This window comes from Pteropus alecto, unplaced genomic scaffold (genome assembly GCF_000325575.1).
Source record: "Pteropus alecto unplaced genomic scaffold, ASM32557v1 scaffold5, whole genome shotgun sequence".
Classification (NCBI taxonomy): Eukaryota; Metazoa; Chordata; class Mammalia; order Chiroptera; family Pteropodidae; genus Pteropus; species Pteropus alecto.
This window is the reverse complement of record NW_006441953.1, coordinates 25,465,780-25,485,748: the sequence shown is the minus strand read 5'-3', so window position 1 is coordinate 25,485,748 and position 19,969 is coordinate 25,465,780. Positions and strand designations below refer to the sequence as shown.

The window sequence follows — 19,969 nt, the reverse complement described above, 5'->3', positions numbered from 1 at the left end:
TACAGAGCAGAAGGTAAACCCGGGGGCTGGCATGGAAGCCAGGAGTGAGGGAACGGGATCAGGCCCGGAAGCCTTGAAAGGAGGAAGTGACAGGACCTGATGACAGTTTGACTTAAGACAGTAAAAAGGAGAATCAAAGTTGGCCCCAAGGGAAGGGTGAGATTGGACTCAGGGGGCAGAGTCTTTCCAGAAAGGTCTTGAAACTTCAACTTCTGAGGTCTTCCCAAAATAAATGCTTCGCCGTTCACACACACACACACACACACACACACACACAATGAAATTTGATTTAGGAATAAAAAGGCTTTGTGATGATTATCTTCATTTCTTTCTCACTTGCATCTATAATATCATCACCCCACATTCATCTTCTTGACTCCTGCAAACCAACAAGGGTGTGTAATACAGCTGGGTGGCTGTTACATGTTTTAGCGTCATTATTTTTTCTTACGAATCAATCCTGTTGAGCTTTCATATCCCTGGCATGTGGTTTGAGATTGGGAAACTTTCCTCTTGATGGAGTTGGCTCTTATTTGAGTTTCCTTTCCCAGGGCCTCTCCTGATTTCACTGGCTCGACTCCAGAATTGCACTGTTGGACTGAAAAAAACAATCCTGTTAACTCTTGGCCAGTTCACTTTTGTGGCTGTCGTCGGTCTTTTGTAGACATTAGGACAAAACAGATATTTTTTACACACGTCTTACATATCTACTCACATAATCGGACAACAGTGAGTCAGATTGTCGCGGGCCAACGCCGGAAGCCAAAGGGGATAAGTGCCAGGAACTCCGCAGTGGACAGAGCGGAGGACGCAGGTGGCCGAGAGCAGGTTGAAGGGTAGTGGCTGCTAGAGAGAGAATGGATTGCACAGGGCAGGGTGGAGGTAGGTGTGATCATCTCAATGTACAAAGATGAGGGCTTAGACTGAACAGGCACCCATGAAAATGGGGAAAAATCTCTGGTAAATAGCATTTACCAAGTGTCTACGGAGGACCACATTCTTTCCGTATGCTATCTCATGTTATCTTGAAGAAAATCACTGGTACTATTATTCTCCCAATTTTCAAGATGGGAAAACTGAGCTTCCGAGATACTGAGTAACTTAACAAAGCAAGTCAAATGGCAGAGCAGAATTCAAACCCTAGTCTGTCTGACTCTAAATTTCATGCTCATTTTACCATATTAATTGGGTATAATGGTAAAGAAGAGCAAATTCCAAAATTAAACATATCTCTGCACTCTGAAGACTCATTACTGTGGGAGAAATCTTAAAAAACAATCTTAGCATCACTCTGTATTGAGTTGTGTTGCTAGTCAACAATATTGAGTATGAGTTATTGAACAATTACAATCTGCCCTGCCCCATTTCCTGTCTATGAACTCGCTGAATCGGCTGTGTTATCATCCCCCCATCATACTGCAGTATGGAGATAAGTAACTGGCCTGAGGTCACACAGCTCGAAAGTGGCAGAGCCAGGGCTGAGCCCCCAGAACCTGTTCTCTTAACCCCTTCATTATGATGCACCCACCTGTCGTTTGTACATTCAATCCAACAAGTGTTTTACTGAGCATACATGTCGCGCAAGGCACTGTGGGACACAGGAAGACAGACTGGACGGGGTCTTTGACGTGGCAATTAGACTGCCGTGGGGAAGGATGTGAGGACTGGGGACTGGGTCGGATGGGATGAGGGCAGAGAAGATGAAGATACCAGAGGCGGCTCCCTCCCAGAGGCTCGGCAGAGAAGGGGCGGAGGGAAACAGATGAAGACTTGGAAAGAGGATCGTGGTTTACTTTTGGGGTGTGGTTGATTCAAGGTCAGCAGAGAGAAGAGCAGTCAGTGCAGGAAAGAGATCGAAGCCTTGGAAAGGAAAAAGGAAAGCGGTCGAGGGAGTGGGTGGGAGAGGGAGGGACCAGACCCAACAGGATACCGGAGGGGTGGGATCGAGACAGGAGAAGGTCCTTTGAGGCGGGAGGAATGACACCAGACGAGGTGGAAGGCAGGGCGGCAAGGGGGTTCCCAGTGAAGGAAGCGGGTCTGCGGCCCAAGAGCAGGGAAGGTTTGATCCAACACTGCGGGGAGATGGGTTCATCAGCTAAGAGACGACTCACAGACAGGGGAACGGCAGCCGAGATGAAGGAGCGGCCGCCTGTGCCATATCCAAAGCCAAGTGCGAGAGATGAAACCGTGTTTTGTTTTGTTTGAAAATCAGAGAATCATGATGTGTTGGTCATCATGAAGCAGAGTGACCAGCACAGGGCACACACAGGCATAAAAACCAGAGCAGAAGCTCAGAAGCAGCTCTGTGGTCCTACAACACAACATTTGATGAACCGTTAGAGTCTAAGAAGGATGTGTTTGCACAGCCACTGGAGGCACATAATATGAACACTTGGCCTTCCACAGCTGAGCAAACAAACAGTGGATTCTTCTATTATGAAATGAGACGTAAGGTATCTGAAAAACGTTTGGATTTGTTCTTATTTTTAAACATTTCACACCCTGATTTAACTGCTTTGGGTGTTGGAGTGTTTTGATATTCTCTAGTTGCAGATGTTAAGAGAGATACAAGGTCAGGAAAGGTTTAATGAATCCTAATTACTGCCTTTGTATCACCTTCTGAAGTATCTGACCACCGTAAATGGTATTTTAGTATGCTCTCTATTCCCTTAAATTGAGGTAATAACAGGATTTTATTAGGTCTCGATTTTTTAAAAGCTTTTAAGCTTTAATGTAGTTTGTTCTTCACCTCTTTACCTTTGGGTACCCAGAAATACAGATTTAATTACAAATATGAGATATGCCATACATTTACTATACGTCCTCAGCAGCTTAATATCTTCTTATAAAAAAAAATTAGGGAATCCTGAAAAGACAGATCTTATCAGATATTATAAGTCTTTTATTTAAATTAAATAAGTTAAATTTAAATTTTAAACAATTCTTATTTCACGGTTTATTAAAATCAATTAACCATGAAGATTTAACAAGATATTTGGTAAATGTAATCATGTTTATGAAAGAATTTTGTAAACCGCAAAGTATTGTATAAAGGACTACAGACATGATTACTCTAACTGCCCAGAGGAAAAAGAATCAACATTTCTTGAGCTCCTAATAAAAGAAAGAGACTTTTTATCCATCTCAGCTAAGCTTCACTACTGCCTTCCTGCTCAGCTTTGTGTAACATCCTCATTTTACAATGAGAGCAAAAAGGGAGTCATGTCATACCCAATGTCACACAGCTCATAAGTGGCAGGATTAAGATCCAGATTGTCTGGACCACAAGGCTTCCCTGTCCTGTTCACCACACTGCCCTCTGCAGACTGTGGGAAGAGCTGACAGGCAGATGCGGGGTAATATAAGATAGGTGAAAAAATCTGAGAACCACACTACACCCAGGTCTACCAGCTGCTCAGAGAAGAGAACAATACCATTCTCGGATTTACCATCTCAGTGTTTATTAAGAGTTAACATGCTCCTTTCTAAATGCTTTAGTTCACAGGTGCAGGTCCTGTGCATTCAAAGGGAAATCAAGCGAGATCCCTACCCTCAGGAATCTCACCACCCAGTGAGACAAATGATGCATGAACAAGGAATTTTGGTAGAAGAGAGAACTGTTCCTCTGGGGAGACCTCAGGGTGCAGCGGTGGCACATAGTGAGTCTGGTAGACAGTGCGGCTATACCTGCAGTGAAATGAATAATGCACCCCCGACTCACCCAGACAACACTCCCTTGGGAGATCTGGGAAACCGAGAGGTCTGAGACAGGAAGAGCTCAGTGGTCTTCTAATATTCTTTTTCTTTTTATTAAATGTTTTGCAGTGACCTTGGTTAATAAAATTATATAGGCTTCAAGTGTACAACTGAATAATATATCATCTGTATCTTGCATTTCGTGTCCACTATCCAAAGTCAAATCTCTTTCTATCACCACACATTGGGCCCCCTTTACCCTTTTCTACATCCCCCTTTCCCTCTGGTACCACCAAACTGTTGTCTGCGTCTATGAGTTTTTATTTGTCTTGTTCGTGTGTTGCTTTCAGTTTTATATCTCACATATGAGTGAAATCATATGATTCTCAACTTTTCGTCTGACTTATTTTCACACTTAGCATGACTGTCTCAAGATTCATCTCTGTTGTCGCAAATGGCAGTTTTTCATCTTTTCTTATGGCTGAGTAATATTCCATTATATATATACCACATCTTCTTTATCCAATCAGTGGTCTTTTGATTACAATTACATATGCTAAGCGATCCCTTAATTAAGCCTTGATTATAGCCATTGTTTTTACATTTCCATTTTTTATTTTTTCATTCAGATGTGGAATTCTATTTTAGTCATATTTCTCACCAATTTGTCCAAACGAATTATATTTGATGAATCATGCTGATGGCTTTAAAAGGATTCTTAATTTTTTAATCGCTTTTCTGATTTTCCCTGGTCCATGAGGAAGACATAACAAAAAGCATATGAGTGTTTGGATGAAACCGTTGTAGATTCAGTTCCCAGCTTTGCAACTTACCAGATGGGTGACTTTCCCCGCTATGAGCCTCAAATCCATCATTCGAATTGCCGGGTCTGTCATCGTGCCGAATCTTTGTCGCGAACCATTCTTCATAGGAATGTGGTAAAAGATTAGACAAGATAACAGCCTTAGAGCCTTGAGTGAGCTTCATGGAAAGAGAAGGAAAGAAAGCGCAGCATGTTCTCAGGCTGAAACTCCATGCCGAACAGGGCAAATCAAGGTCCACTGTGCAGAGAGCAATAATCTGCTACACGTGTTTTAAAGCTGTGTAAGATTATAAAACTGTGGGCTCTTAGGAGAGGTCGGGACAAGCAATAAATGGCCCTCCTTTTTCCATTAGAGTTCTGAACCAATATAAATATAGGAAAAAGTATAGAAAAAAGTAAAAGTGTTTAGAAAAAGGGGAGTCACCTATAAATTAGTAGAGGCATGAGGGACATATCGATCAATCGCAACGTATGGAATAATTTGGATCCTGATTCAAACGAAGTCTTACAGTAATTTGCTGAGACTCTGAAGGTAACTTGACACTTGTTGGGATGTGGCTTTCCACTAGGAGGTGGGCGCCCTGGGCGGGAACAATTGACCAGAACAGATAAGTGGACTAAGTATCATAAGTGGCATACACTATTGCTGTTTTTATCTGGCTGTTTCTCTTCCTTGACTTCAGGTGTATGAGACAGTTGGACACAGCGGTACCACCTTGCTGGCAGAAGTGTTTCTGCCTATTCCTGAAACGACCGTTGTCAGTGGAAGGGCTCCCATTGAAGAGGTGGAGTTTAGCAGTGACCAGCATGTGACCCTGGACCACGAGGGAGTTGGAAGTGGTATGGAAAGCTAACTCTCCTCAATGGCTCACAGTTTCACTGTTGGATTTGAATGCATTTTTCTCCCTCACTTCTCAACCAGATCATTATAAAATTGCTATCAGAAATTCAAATTAAAACCATAACAATAATTTTTTGCCAAGTCACTTTTTATGTACTATTGATGGCCAGGAAATCCATCTCACTCTCAGAATGCCTTTGACACCTTAATTTTACTTCTAGGCATCTTTCCTAAGAAAATAAAATGAAGACAAACTGTGCATTTAAAAAAATTATATCATGGTGTTATTTTAAGGCTGAAAAGTTTGAAATAACTTAAATAACTATAATGGGAGACTGTTAATTAACATTCTCTCTCTTAGCTCTTTGTACAATTCTGGTTAGATATACGATGGGGAAATTTACTCTTTCTACTATGTTTCTTATAATTGGTATCTTTTTCTTTCACTGTTATATTCTGTGTAATTTTTTTAATCTGTCTTCTAAGTCACGAATTCACTCTCCGGCTGTGCCTAATCACTGAAACTCATCATTGTGTTTCTCATCTCAGTTATCGTACTTTTCACCTCTCTACTTAATCTTAGTCAAAAGGCTAAGAAGTGATACATACTTTTCACTTCTAGATATTCTATTTAGTTCTTTTCCAAACAGTCTGGTCAGCTGTGACAAATTTTTTGTCCTCTTCTTAGACTCAGTCATTTTTTTATTCATTCTTTACTTTGTTCATTTTTTTAAACATTAAAAATATTTTTAACATTCTGTATCTGATCATTCTAATACCTATCTGCTTATTGGTCTGATTCTGTTGCCATGATGGGTTGTTTTCTTATGTGTCAGGTGATTTTATTATTGTGAGGTCATATCTGGAGATTTCTCTGCAAGAATTCTTTGAGGCCCAGATCCAATTACCAGTCTAAAAGTTTGAAGAGCTGGGCTTTGGTTCCACCTCTGGTACCAACAAGCTGTGTGACCCTAGTTTATGTCACCTCTTTGAATATCGTCTCCTTCATTCATAGAATGGTTCTAATCCGACCTCCTTCGGTGCCTTAGAGGGTTATTTTGAAGATCAAGATGGAACGTTTAAAACATACGAAAGGTCTTTGAAAAACACAAAGATGCTATTACAGTATGATAGCGGTATTGGTTTGTGTTGATATTAACTGGAAATCCGGATCATGAAGTTGATATATTTAGTGCTTGAAAATCTCTTCTTCCTTTAGTGAATTAAACACACCAACTAGAGACTTTTTACCAGTAATTTCCCATCGGCGGGGGCCAAGTCAGTGAGGCCTCATCGCTGCCACCTCGCTTAGCGCTAGCTAGCTCCGTTGAGTGGTCTAAGCTCTTTGCAGGCACCACCTCCTCTATCTCACTGCTCCCCACCACAGCATCCTCCCATCTTAGGGTGCTCACCCTGTTGTCTCTGCCAAGGATACTCCTTCCAGGATTTCTGCATGTCTCATTCCTCACTTTCTTCAGGCCTTGATCTAAAGTCCCCTGTCATGGAGCCTCCCCGGCCACCGCATCTGGTTCAACCCCTCCCCACCCGCCAAAACACGCTTTTTCTGTGTACCTTCCCTAATGAATGTTTCTCTCTCACACGTCACTCTCTAACCAGCTACGCGTTTGTCTTATCAGGCTTACTTACTGCCTGTCTCTCCTCCTGGAATGTAAGCTCCATGAGAACAGGGATTTGTATCCTTTTGTTTTCTTTACTGCTACGGCAGTGCTTGGCACGGAGTCAGAGCTCAAATAAGCGCCTACTGAGTGAATGAATAAATGAATGGCTCTACAATAATCCCTTGAGGGAGATACTATTATTCTCCTTATTGCAGACATTAGGAGGCTAAGGCTCAGAGGAGTTGCCCGCCTGTGGTCACACAGCTGCTAAGTAGGCACACAGATGGTCCCACTCCCCTTAACCTTAAGGCACCGTTCATGGGAACGTCTACACTCAGCTGTCAGAGACAGAGCCACGCGGCCGACCTCGAGCCTCGTCACCTGGAGGCCGGTGATGCTGGATGACAGGTCCCACCCCCGCCACCAGCATCCTTCCCTTGCATTGCCTGCTGTCTGCCTTCTCACCAGGCCCGACGGGGCTTGCTTCCTGTCTGAACGACACCCTGTCTGGTCTGCTGTGTCCCCAGGAGTGCCCTTCTCCTTTGAAGCTGACGGTAGTAATCAGCTGATTCTGATGACCTCGGGGAAGGTGTCCAACAGCGTGGCCTGGGCCGTCGGAGAAAACGGAATACCTTTAATTCCTCCATTGTCCCAGCAGAACACCGGATTCAGGAGGTAACGTGTGTGGCTGGAATTCGCCGCTGAGCCACGCTCATGCTGGCTTTCATGATGGCCGGGGGGACAGCGTGCGAATCACATTCTTCCCTGTTATTGTCCTGTGCCAGTATTTTCAGGGGTTTTTATTGTTCTTAAGGCAAAAGTTAAAATATGAATAGCCTAACAAATATATTTGGTCTTTATCAGTGTAAGATACAGAAAAAAGTGCTTTTTCTTGTTTACTCTTGGCAGAAACTCTGTGACTACTCTTCTTCCTGTTTTACAGATGGAGGGATGTGGCCCTTCGTAGTAGATGTTTGGCTCTGAGTAAAGGTTCATTGCTAGTGATGATTGGTGTAGAACCTTCTGGATACATGAAAGATCCTATACTCAGCCTTCTTCCTTGATTCCCAGATGCTTAGGTTTCTACTCAAAACAGAAGAAAGAGACCCCAGCAAGCCCACTCTCTGTGGTTGATGCCTGTCCGGGCAGCTGGGTGCGGGCCACATCTCTGTCATTCTTCAAGAGATGTGTCTCGAGCCCATCATTTTACCATCCCGGGCCTCGGGTGCCTCGTTTATAAGATAAACTTACTCTGATCATCAAGGAGACACTTCCCAAGCAGCCGAGTATCATTTTCAACACGAGGAGGAACAGAACGGGCTGCTTTCTTCCCTGCGTGCCCTCTCCATCCCGACACAAGCCCTACGTCCCTGGGATAAAGGCAGCAGCTCGGCCAAGGGACTGGCCGCCACTTCCTCTGAGCGTTTTGCATTCGTTTCATTGAATTTTATGCTCGAGAAATTTCCTGGGGATTAAAGCTCTAATCAGGAAAGGCAGTAACATACGGCACAAGTGATCAGAAATGCAGCTCTGTCAAAACCCCCCCAACTCAACCATGCTGACAGCCCCGGCCTCCGCGGAGTGCCGTCGCGGCCGGAGCTGATGCTTACGCGAGTTGCATGTTTATGTTCTCTCGTTTTAGCGTCAGCCATGCGTGGTTCCCCAGTGGCCTGACTGTGAGCCTTTCAGGCGTCCTGCACCAGATGCAGAGGCTCCTCACTGGCCTGGACCCAGGGACTCGGGGACACTCACATGCACCGTGCACTGGGCAATCGTCCAAACGGGTCGCATTTGTAGTCCTTCCATTTGTACTTCTTTTATTTTTCCAGTTTTATTGAGACATAACTGACATATCGCATTGTATAAAGTTTCAAGTGTACAACATAATGATTTGACATATGTATATATTGTCAAATGATCACCACAATAAGTCTAGTTGACATCCATCATGACACATAGTTATAGTTTTTTCCCTTGTGATGAGAACTTTTAAGATTTATTCTCTTAGCAACTTTCAAATATACAACATGGTATTGCTAACTACAGTAACCATGCTGTCCATCACGTTCCCAGGACTTACTGATCTCACTACCAGAAGTTTGTGCCCTTGACCGCCTGCACCCATCGCCCCCACCCCCTGCCTCTGGCAACCACCAATCTAGCCTCTCTTTCTATAAATCTCTTAGCAACTTTCAAATATACAACACGGTATTGCTAACTACAGAAACCATGCTGTCCATCACGTTCCCAGGACTTACTGATCTCACTACCAGAAGTTTGTGCCCTTGACCGCCTGCACCCATCGCCCCCACCCCCTGCCTCTGGCAACCACCAATCTAGCCTCTCTTTCTATAAATTTAATTTTTTGAGATTCCACATATAAGTGAGATCGTACAGTGTTTGTCTTCCCGTTGGACTTATTTCACTCAGCATAAAGCCCTCAAGGTTCATGCATGTCGTCACAAATAGGAGGCTGAGAGGTATTCCCTTTATGAATACACTACAGCTTCCTTATCCGTTCATCTGTCAGTGGACACGTAGATTGTTTCCGTACCTTGGCTATTGTAAATAGTGCTGCAGTGAACATGGGGGTGCAGATACCAGTTTGAGATAGCGATTTCATTTCCTTCGAACATATGCCCAGAAGTGGGATGGCTGGATCATATGATAGTTCTACTTTTAATTTTTTTTGAGGAACCTAAATACTGTTCCCCTCAGTGGCAGCACTGACAGAGCAGAAGCGTCCCCTGTCTCCGCGTCCTCTCTTTTTGATAGTAGTCATCCTAACGGGGGTGAGGTGATACAGCATCATGGTTTAGATTTGCATTTCCCTGATGGTTAGGTGCGTTGAGCACTTTTTCATGTATCTGTTGACCGTTTGCATATCTTCTTTGAAAAAATGTCTTAGTTCCTTTGTTCATTTTTTAATTATTTGGGTTTTTTTTATTTTTTTGGTTTTTTTTGCTATGGAGTTATATGAGTTTCCTACATATTTTAGATGTCAACCCCTTATCAGACGTGTGGTTTGCAACTGTGTTCCCCCACCATTTATACCCTTTTACTGTTCTTCTAACATATTGAATAGCAGTCGTCCAGTAAAGAAAAATGGCAGAAGACTTTCCTAATAATCAGATTTTCTCTCAGGGAGAGTAACAGCTCCCTTAAACAACGCGTCTGGGGGTTTCGTGGTCCTGACCCAGACTGCTCCGTGGTAAAGCCTGTCTCATGGAATGAACCTTTTATTTTCAGCGCTTTGAAAAGAGCAGATGCCATCTCATCTATTGGCACATCAGGACTGATGGACATGAAAAAGTTGGCCAAATGGGCAGCGGAGTCCAAGCTCGATCCGAATGACCCCAACAACGCCCCTCTGATGCAGCTGATCTCGGTAACGTGGCACATGCACTAGTTCTTGACTCGGTGTAATAATAATGGACATGGTCCAGCCCTCTATGTTCTATAGTCCTTTTTCTTTCCCTCTATGTTCTATAGAGCTTAAGAGCATGAGTGCTGAGTGAATGAAAAGCTTAAATTCCAGCTCTGCACCTGCCTGGCTATGTGATCAAGGCAGGCACTCATGCTTCTAAGCCCTGAGATGCCCTCACAGTGTGGTTATGAGAAATGAGCCACGGCATATCAACACTTTGCTGGGCACACGATCAGTGTGCAATAAGTATGCTGTTGTTGTTACTCTTACCTCAAACCTCTGTAAAAACCCTAAAGAGAGGTTTTATTTTGCCCCTTCTACAGAGAGGAGATTGAGTTCAGACACACAGAGGTACTTGCTCAAGGTCATATAGCTGGTAAAGACTCAGATCCAAGTTCATCCGATTTCAGAGTATGTGCCCTCTCCATCACTCTTTGACAGACCGATAGGGGAATTTTAAGAAATGCTGATTTTGTTTGTTTTCTCGTTTGACGATTAATTTCATTATCATTTGGTTTTCATTTAAATATTTATGAGATAAGTTGATTGTATCTATCATAACATTCAAAATTCTTTCTTTGGTGAATTTATAAATAAAATGGATCATTAGTCAGTAAATGATTTCTCTCGGTATCAAATACAAATGATTTTGCTCCCAAGATTATAATTCCCACAAAAACATAATAAACAAGTAGATGAGCCAGAAAGTGACCAGAGCAACACATTCCATGATTGTGTTTATTCGTATAAGTTCATCAGAAAGGTAACTGTAACTCAGATGAAAATTTCCATTTCTCCCCTGGTCTTTCTAAGGTAAGTACTAAAGCAAAAGTCTGACTTTTGTATGTATAAACTCTCCTTCCAACACGATGCTTTCAGTGTAGATAAGAGAAATACCAGAGAGAATGAGTCATATTACTTAAAGTGTAGTCTAGTCCATGGAAAGTTTTCAAATCACACTTCCATTATCTTTAAGCCAACAGGTCCATAGTGTATGTGGCACCTCCATTTTTCATGTGTAACATTTGCCTTCCCACAGAAGGACAGCACAGGGATCGCCTTCCCGACTGGTCTCTCTTTGAGCCAGGATTTTCAAAGTAGGGTCACCTTTCCCCACACAAAGCCCTAAGAATCTCTGCTCCTGGCTTCCTTCTGCCCAGGAGGAGGTCACAGCCGGCAGAACACCCTGCATAGGAGCTGGCAGACACCTGGGCAGAGTGCAGTCCATCCCTGCTCAGCCTCTCAGTGGTACTGAAGCTTTCTTTCCTGTGCCAGTGTACGGGACATGGGAGACTGGCGCCTGGTCCATCTCTGGCTCATTTTTCTCACTGACCAAGGCCATGAAGTGCTGTTTAGAATTAAGAGGACTTGGCCATGGAGCTAGTGAAGCTGATCAGCTGACTCTAGGGCCCTTATCTACATATGTGCATAAATATAGTAAAAGGTTATACTATAAATTATGTTTAAATATATTTAAAACACATAGATATTATATATACTGTGCATCCGAGTAATCTCATTTGCAGTAAGCACCTAATTAAATTAAAATTAAAATTCCCCCAATATACTGATATAAGTCTCTCATTTTTCAGTCTGTATATTTTCATAATACCTAGGGAATTATGCATACCAAAAATGGGAAACATGCATACCAAAAATGAAACTTATAGTGTTTATTTCTTTGGAAAAATGATTCGTTACTTTTTTATAGCTACTAAATAAATATGATAGCACCTGCCTTGTTGCTATTATAATGTACTTTGTCTTTGAATTAAATCTGGGACAAGTCTCTCCATCGAAAACTGTTAACGCGTCCACTCCCAAAAGCGCAGGGCCGGGTTTCCTTGGATGAAATCTGCCTGTCGTTTAGAGTTTTGTATTTTCTTTTTGTTGATAGGTCGCTACCAGTGGCGAATCCTATGTCCCTGATTTCTTTCGACTGGAACAGCTGCAACAGGAATTTAACTTCGTTTCAGATGAGGAATTAAATCGATCCAAACGATTCAGGCTTCTTCATCTCAGAAGCCAAGAGGTGCCAGAATTCCGAAACTATAAGCAGGTTCCAGCATACGACCGAGAAATTATGGAAAAGGTGTTCCAGGTAAGAAATGTCTGTAGAGGCAGTAATCGGATAGCGGCTGTGCTAGCTGGCGTACTAGTCCATGGGAATTCTGCGGTCGAAGGTGTTATGTGCTCAGCGGTGTTGGTGTCTCTTCTGTAGCACTTTTCATAACCTTTCCAGCATTTTTCTTGAGTGCAGTGTTCAGATAATCTCTTCGTCACAGTGTGACGAATGACACAAACACTAAGAAAAAGTAGAACCGTAGGCGGAAAAATATCTTAAGTGTTAACATGGCAAATTATCCTGGCTTAGGAATCCAATTCTATTTTAATCCAATAAGTATTTGCTAAGCACCAAACGCAGTCTGTGCTAACGAGAAGACTGACGGGTGGGGTTTGAGCGGCCTTGGGGTGGGTGGGTAGGAGGAAGTGGGGAACAGGGCTGGGCAGGATGCACAGAGGCCAGGCGGGTGAGGAGGGATCTGAGGGGCGTGGGGCAGAAGCTTTGAGGAATTACAAGTTACAGTCCTGTGTAGGTAAGGCAGGCCAGTCAACCTAGACAGGTGAGTCTGCGTTTGACGAGGTAAATGGAGATCCATTAGAAATAAGTACCAGTATGAATTTTCATGCAGAAGCTATTCTTGGAGAATATTTTTGGTTACTTGGTTCTTTGTATCATTTGGACTTGTGATTGATTGTAAGCGATAAAACTCAATTTGAACTAGCTCAGGCACCAAGGGGAGTTTATTGGATGATGAAATCCCCAAATGGGGTTAAATACCTAAAGACACATGAATGTCAGGAGTTCATCCGAGCCTCAAGGCAGCTGGGTCCAGGGCCTGAATGCTGCTGGGACCTTCCTCCGTCCGGTCCGGGCTCCCCTTGCTGTGGTGGCCTCGTTTTCTCTACTGCAGCACATTTTCTCTACTTGGCCTCATCCAGGAGGGAGAGATATGTCCTCTTGTCCCAAGTCTAAAAATCTTGGCACCAGCTCTGGAGTTATACGGCCTGGGTTAGGGTCCCTCCTGGGCCCTAATGTGACCAGAGAACTAAAGGAGAACATGGCAGTTTCTGGGGCCCACACGGAATCTAGTTCACGGAAAAAGAGAAGAAAATGCAGTGGCCTAAGCAGACAAAGCGAAAATACCCGCTACTTTCCTACAAGTTGGTGACCAAGTCAGCCGCACGCAGATGCTATTTGCTATTTTGTACCTGTTTTACTTAATATAGAAAAGGCAAAAATTAGGCAAAGCCCTTGGCCGAGTTGCTTGGATGAGCTTAGCATCTTGAAGTACAGCAAATGTTATATGTGAGGCCTCCGTGTCTTCCCACATGAACATTTCAAACTGTAATTACAGATTTCTCTACTACCCACACGGCAGTCTGCCAGCTGACTCCAAATCGTAGACACGGCGTCCAAGATCAATTCTGAACCAAAAGTTCAGAGGAAGTTGGAGGAAACATTTAGAACCATAATTTATGACTTAAAGCACGTGCGATCAATTCTTTCATCTCAAGAAAGGCATGAGAGAGCACTAGTACTTGAAAATCGTAAAATTATTCCTTTTTAATTTCAGGACTATGAGAAACGGTTACGAGACAGAAACGTAATTGAAACCAAGGAGCACATAGATACCCATAGGGCCACAGTAGCCAAGTACCTCCAGCAGGTAAGGAGAATTATTTTATACAGTCCTCGGAGGGAAAATAGCCAGCATCCTAAGAAGGGAGGTGGGAGGTCTTGTTTCTTTTAAATTTCTGTGTGATGATCAACTCCTGTAGACTTATTTTTTCATAATTACACACATGAAATTGATTAATAGCTATCTTTGTCTTTTGAACCTATGAAGGCACTAGGATGTGTCTCAGTGTATTTTCAGTGGTTATCTTAAGTGGGGTATGATTACGAGGGACTCGATTTCCAAGGCATGATTTTCCTATTTGAATGTTTGCATAGTATTACCTTTGTAATGAAAAAGTTTTCTAAACCATACTAACTGCTCTGATACACTAGAAAGTGGAATGTCCTTTTGTCCACGCTTCCTCCTTCCCTCCTTCCTCCCTTCCTTCCTTCCTTCCTCCCTTCTTTCCTTCCTTCCTTCCTCCCTTCCTTCCTTCTTCCTTCCTTCCTTCTTCCTTTTCTTTAATAGATTTAACTTATAAGAAATGCTACAGTGACTACAGTACCTTTTTCTCATCCAATTGATCTACCTGGTGCCTAATGTGTAAAACCCCAATGACAGCATTTAAGAGGCCCTCCATTTAGAGAATAATCAGGAAGTAAACCAGTCTGAAGAGGGAAAGAACTTAAGAATCCCTTCTGAATTATGTGTGCTTCGAGGCTGGGCCTGCTTTTCGTTTACTCATTCATTCATTCAGCAAAATTTGACTGTATGTCAGGGACTCTCCCAGGCCCTGAGAATACAGCAGTGAACAAAACAGCGGCCTTTGGAGCTTGCCCGGTGAGCACAGCTGGCCGTGCGACAGTAGAGGTCAGGGACACAGGGAAAAGCGAAGGTGGGCCGGGTAGGGGCTGAACTAAGGTGATGTGGGGGTGAGGACACGAAGAAGTGTAGGGAGTGAACGACGAAGTTCACGGAACACGATTCTAAATGAAACTTCTTCCTTCCCTCAGGTTAGAGAATCAGTGATAAATCGTTTCTTAATTGCGAAACACCATTTTCTTCTTACGGATTTGATAGTCGAAGAAGAAGTTCCCAATATCAGGTAAGAAACAAACCTTTTGTTATTTCCGATAGAAATTATTTGTATTGCATTCTATTCCAAATCTCATGTAAATATAAGATTTTTATCATTGTATGGTATGCAGCTGAGCCCCAAATAATGCTGGAAACTGGTCGAACTTAATCAGTGCCTAGCGATTCCATTAGTTAAGGGGGTCTCTAGGAGAACAAGTCACACTTGGTCCTCTCCGTCACGTCCCAGAAGACCCCATCTCACCTCCCTCCACCGCCAAGTCACCGTCACCAGCCTTCGCCAGGCCCTCGTTCCGACCCAACTCAGTGTGACGGCGTTCCCCTGCCACATCTCCCGGTGCCGGACTTCCCGCCGACTCTCCTGTCACGGGCAGCAGGGGTGGCTGCCAGTTAGCCCGCTGAGGTTCTGGGCGGCAGGGGGCGGCCAGCTTCCAGCACAGCTAGGAGGCAGAGAGCTGCTGTGTTAGGTGAGCAGCAAGAGCAGCCGGGAGAAACAGATGTTTACACAGACGTTGCAAATTGACTATATTTGCTCGATTGTCTCCCTGTCATTTAGAATCATCTTCAAATTGTCTCAATTCGGGGTGGATGCATAAAAGATAATAGATAACTTTCTATATGGTGGTCTTGTGTGCAGTCCATTCATCTCATGTCCCTTTCTGTGATTAAATCTCTTGGTCCCAGAAAACATATGTTATTTCTTATACATGCGTTTCCTCTCCACCATCGAGATGGAAAGGAAACAAAAAATTGAGCTGTGTCGGCCCCGATCTTTGGCTTTGCCTCCATTCACGTACGGAAGAGAGGCTGTGCCCACATGAGTTCATGCAAACCTTCTCTTTGCTTCAGGCCCAGAACCCAGTCATTGAATGTTTTTTTCAGTCATGAAAATTACACTTAGAATAGATGGTGATTTTTCATACTGTTTTTCCATTTCTTTTCTTTCTTTTTCTTTTTTCCGCTTTACTTTCTGCATTAAGTTCTGAAGGCTCGGGGTATGTTCTTTCTTCTTTTAATTTCAATTTGTTCTTGACTTTAAACTAAGACGTTTCTGTATTTAATGGTCCTAACCACTAAAATGTCCCCAAGCTGACCACTAGGAGGGCAGCAAAGTCTTATGAGGAGCCAGCTCTGGGGGAGGGAGGACGCATTGACAAAGGAAAGGACGTGCAGTGGTATGGCCCCCTGGCAAAGGAGTCTCTCTGAGGTCCCCAGGTGTGGGTTAGGTATGTGTCCTGGCAGAGCGATGATGCAGATGGGCTGTAGTTTGTGACAACATAGATGGATCTCGAGGGCATTGTGCTAAGTGAAATAAGTCAGAAAAAGATAAATGCCATACGATCTCACTCATATGTGGAATCTAAAAGTGCCAAACTCATAGAAACAGAAAGTAGAATGGTGGTCACCAGAGGCTGGGGGGAGGTGGGGAAATTGGGGAGATGTTATTTAAGGGTACAAATTTGCAACTAATACATAAGTAAGTCCTGATAATCTCATGAAAGCATAGTGATATAGTCAACAAGTCTGTCTTATAAACTTCAGAGTGACTAAGAGAGTAGATCTTAATTGTTCTCATCATGAAAAAGAAACAATTATGTAAAGAGACAGTAGTACCAGCTAATATCATGATGGTAATCATATTACAATATATAAATATTACAAACCAACACGTGCATCTTAAATTTGCACAATGTTATGTCAATTATATCTCAATAAAAATCAATTTAAATCATGAAAATAATAAAATGTAGATAATAAATCACACACGCACACAAAGAGATCTGCAGAAATGCAAAACGATGTCACCCTCTCAGTCTTTTTTTGTTTTGGAAAGGAGAGTTATTTTTCAGTTTTACAGGATGTTAGCATGCCCCGGGCTTATTCTTGTTTTAAAAGAGTTCATAAAGTATATGTAAATAGATTCTACGAAGAAGAAGAAGGGCCCTGCAGTCAGAATGATCTGAGCTTGAACCCTGGGCCCCCTCCTCCCACTTAGGAGCCTTCAGCAAATCGCATCACCTCTCAGAGCCTGTGGTTTCTTCGTATGCAAAACGGGGTAAACTTTATCCTTGTAAGGACTAGAAATATTATATGCAGGACACCTACCACGCTGTTTGATTCACAGAGGTGCTGACAAATGGTCACTGTTCTGTGCTGTGGGGGAAAGAAGACCCTGGGGACACATGGGAACGGTGGCTCCCAGGAGCCCCGCGGGAGCTGTCGTGCCATGTCGTCTCCTCGGGTGGCACAGGCCCTTTGGAGAGAGGGCTGCAGTCACACAGGCCACCGGGCCGTCCGACCCCACAAGGGAAGCAGAGGCGTGAGCACCCAGCTGAGGCTGGCTCTGCACAGCTGGCTTCGTTCTGTGCCGTCTGGCACGGTCGGCCACCTCAGCTTCCAGATACCAAGTCAGGGCTGTGTTTCTGTTTAGTCTCTGGGCCAGAATTTAATTATATGCTCCATGGCCTTTTCTCCCCTGAGTCACTGACCGAGCTGCTTTCATCTTCCAGGAAGTGTTGATTTGACATCACCTTAGGGGATGGAGAGTGGAGTGGGGGGCGGGGAGAGGTGAGAGAAAGACCCTCCTGTCTCCACCGCCTCCTCTCCCTGCAGCGTGAGCACTGGCCTCATAATCAATGTCATCACCCAACAGTTACTGTTCGACACCAGGAAGCAGACCTGGGACAGGGCGCTTTGCACGCACCTTTTCGCTTAATCCTCTCGACAGCCCAGGAAGTGCTGTTATTATCCCCATTTTACAGATGATGAAACAGAGACTTAAAGAGGTGAAATAAATTGCCCAAGGCCAAAGAGTGGAGCCAGGATGCACACCCAGAGGGCGAGGTAGTCCAGGGAGCACCGGGAAGGGGTGAACATCACCTGCCATGAGAGGAGAGGGCTCAGGAGAGGGAGCGCCTTCCGGCTGAGGGGGCCAGGCCTCTGCCCTGAGGGCAGGTAAAACTGTCACCGGACTGAGTGAGGGCTGAGGAGGAAGGCGGAGGGAGGCACTGCCTGTGCCCCAGCTGGCAAGAGCGAAAGCGGAGGGTCCAGGAGACAGGGAGGGCCGGCCAGGGGCCAGAACACGCTTCTCTTTCTCCGATCGGCCACAGCTGAAATAAGGTTTAATCGTGCACACAAGAGGACCCCTCCCATCTTGGGAGAATTTCTTGATGATTTCCCACCCTCCTTGGAAAGATGGGTTTTCAGGGGCCTGTGAGGATCCTTGGGGCACAGTTTGAGAAGTTGTCTCATGACTTTCCAGATCTTTCTTTTCCTTTGAGTCCTAATCCTGTTCTGTAATCATTAGCATTTTGGGCTTAAGCCTTTTCAAGCTGGCAGAACAAAAGCGACCACTGAGGCCAAGGAGAAAAGGTCGGAAGAAGGTGACAGCCCAAAACCTGTCCGACGGAGACATAAAGCTGCTGGTGAACATCATCCGGGCTTACGACATCCCGGTGCGGAGGCCAACAGCAAGGTGAGAGCCCGGGGCAGCCCTGGGTGGACTCTGCAGGGCCCCGGCCACGATCCCTTCGCATGGCCTGTCCGGTCCCGCTCTGACTTAGTGTTATCCTGTGAGACTTGGGCGTTCTTGCTCAAGCCAATGCCCTCTTGGTTGTGAGTAACAGAACCAATTCAGTCGATTCAGGCCACAGAGTGGATTCACTGCACTATCTCGCAGAACTCAAGGGCACAGCCGAACCGGATGGTGGGCTGTAGATATGAAGACAGTTCCTCCGAGACACCACTGTCTCTCGCGCTCCCTTCTCTCTGTGGGCAGCTTCGCTCGTCTCCACGTGACGGAAGGGGTGCATCCTGGCAGGGGACCACCCACCCACCAAGTGCCAGCTTCTCGGGGGGAACTTGAAGGTCCTGCTTGGGGTCAGGGGTTGATCCATGGTCTTACCACCTGTAGCCAGAGACAGAGGGTCACCAGGACTTGTCCTGAAAGGAGGAAACCGTCCTCAGAGAAGCAGGTGTGAACTGGGCAGAAACCTAAAACGTCTGTGTCCTAGGTTCTGAAACGTACATGCCACGGGCATAAAAATGTGACTTCCGTTTTATCTGCTCAGAGAAATTAGGTATGCCTACTACGCTTCACTGCACCGGGGGCAATGGGGACCCCTCGACCACAGGCGAGGGAGCCTGAGTTTCTTATCCCCTTAGAGAACAGAGATGGAAGGACCGAGAACTAAAACTTCTTTCGGCTGGTGCCCTTGCCGGTCAGTGTAGGAGGGAAGCTATGACTTATTGTGCATTCACCGCGTCCTAGGCACTATGCGGGGCACTTAGGTATATACTATTCCATTAACTTCTCACTACTATCACTATCTACACTTCACTGAAGGGAAAATGGACGTACAGGGAGGGCGAGTGGCTTGTCCAAGGTCGTCCGGCCCTGTCTGATTCACCGGGGAGTGCCAGTCGAGACTTTGCATCTTCTTTCCTCCAAGTTCTCTCCTTTAAATTTATTTTCCCCTCCTCGCACCCCATTTTTTCCCTTTTTTTTTTTACTAATTCTTTCACCCGTTACAGAGCATCTGATTATCATCGACTATTCCCAATCTTATTACTTATAAACATCCATGTCAGCTCTGCTTCTTTGAGCCGTAACCCAACCCTTGCACCTTGACTGCATCTGAGCTCAATCGTGGATGAAAAGTTGTTTGTTCATTTGTCTTTAAAAAAAAAAGAATGTAGAGGTGTTTCTCTTACTTTTGGTCTTTATTGATTTTTTTAACTGTTAAACAATTTCATTCAAATAATTACAAGGAAGTATAGTGGATC

General features: G+C 44.4%; 1 protein-coding gene across 8 annotated transcripts in view; it reads left to right on the top strand.

The window, feature by feature from the left end:
- The window catches only part of CC2D2A (coiled-coil and C2 domain containing 2A), a 101,646-nt gene that overhangs the window by 54,704 nt on the left and 26,973 nt on the right, over nucleotides 1–19,969 (top strand). For all 8 annotated transcript variants that reach the window (XM_025051769.1, XM_025051770.1, XM_015594913.2 and 5 more), the window contains 7 exons: nucleotides 5,203–5,359; nucleotides 7,507–7,654; nucleotides 10,229–10,367; nucleotides 12,304–12,507; nucleotides 14,045–14,137; nucleotides 15,103–15,194; nucleotides 18,492–18,659. In XM_025051769.1, coding sequence (XP_024907537.1) covers nucleotides 5,203–5,359; nucleotides 7,507–7,654; nucleotides 10,229–10,367; nucleotides 12,304–12,507; nucleotides 14,045–14,137; nucleotides 15,103–15,194; nucleotides 18,492–18,659 — 1,001 coding nt within the window. The remainder of the gene's footprint in view (nucleotides 1–5,202; nucleotides 5,360–7,506; nucleotides 7,655–10,228; nucleotides 10,368–12,303; nucleotides 12,508–14,044; nucleotides 14,138–15,102; nucleotides 15,195–18,491; nucleotides 18,660–19,969) is intronic.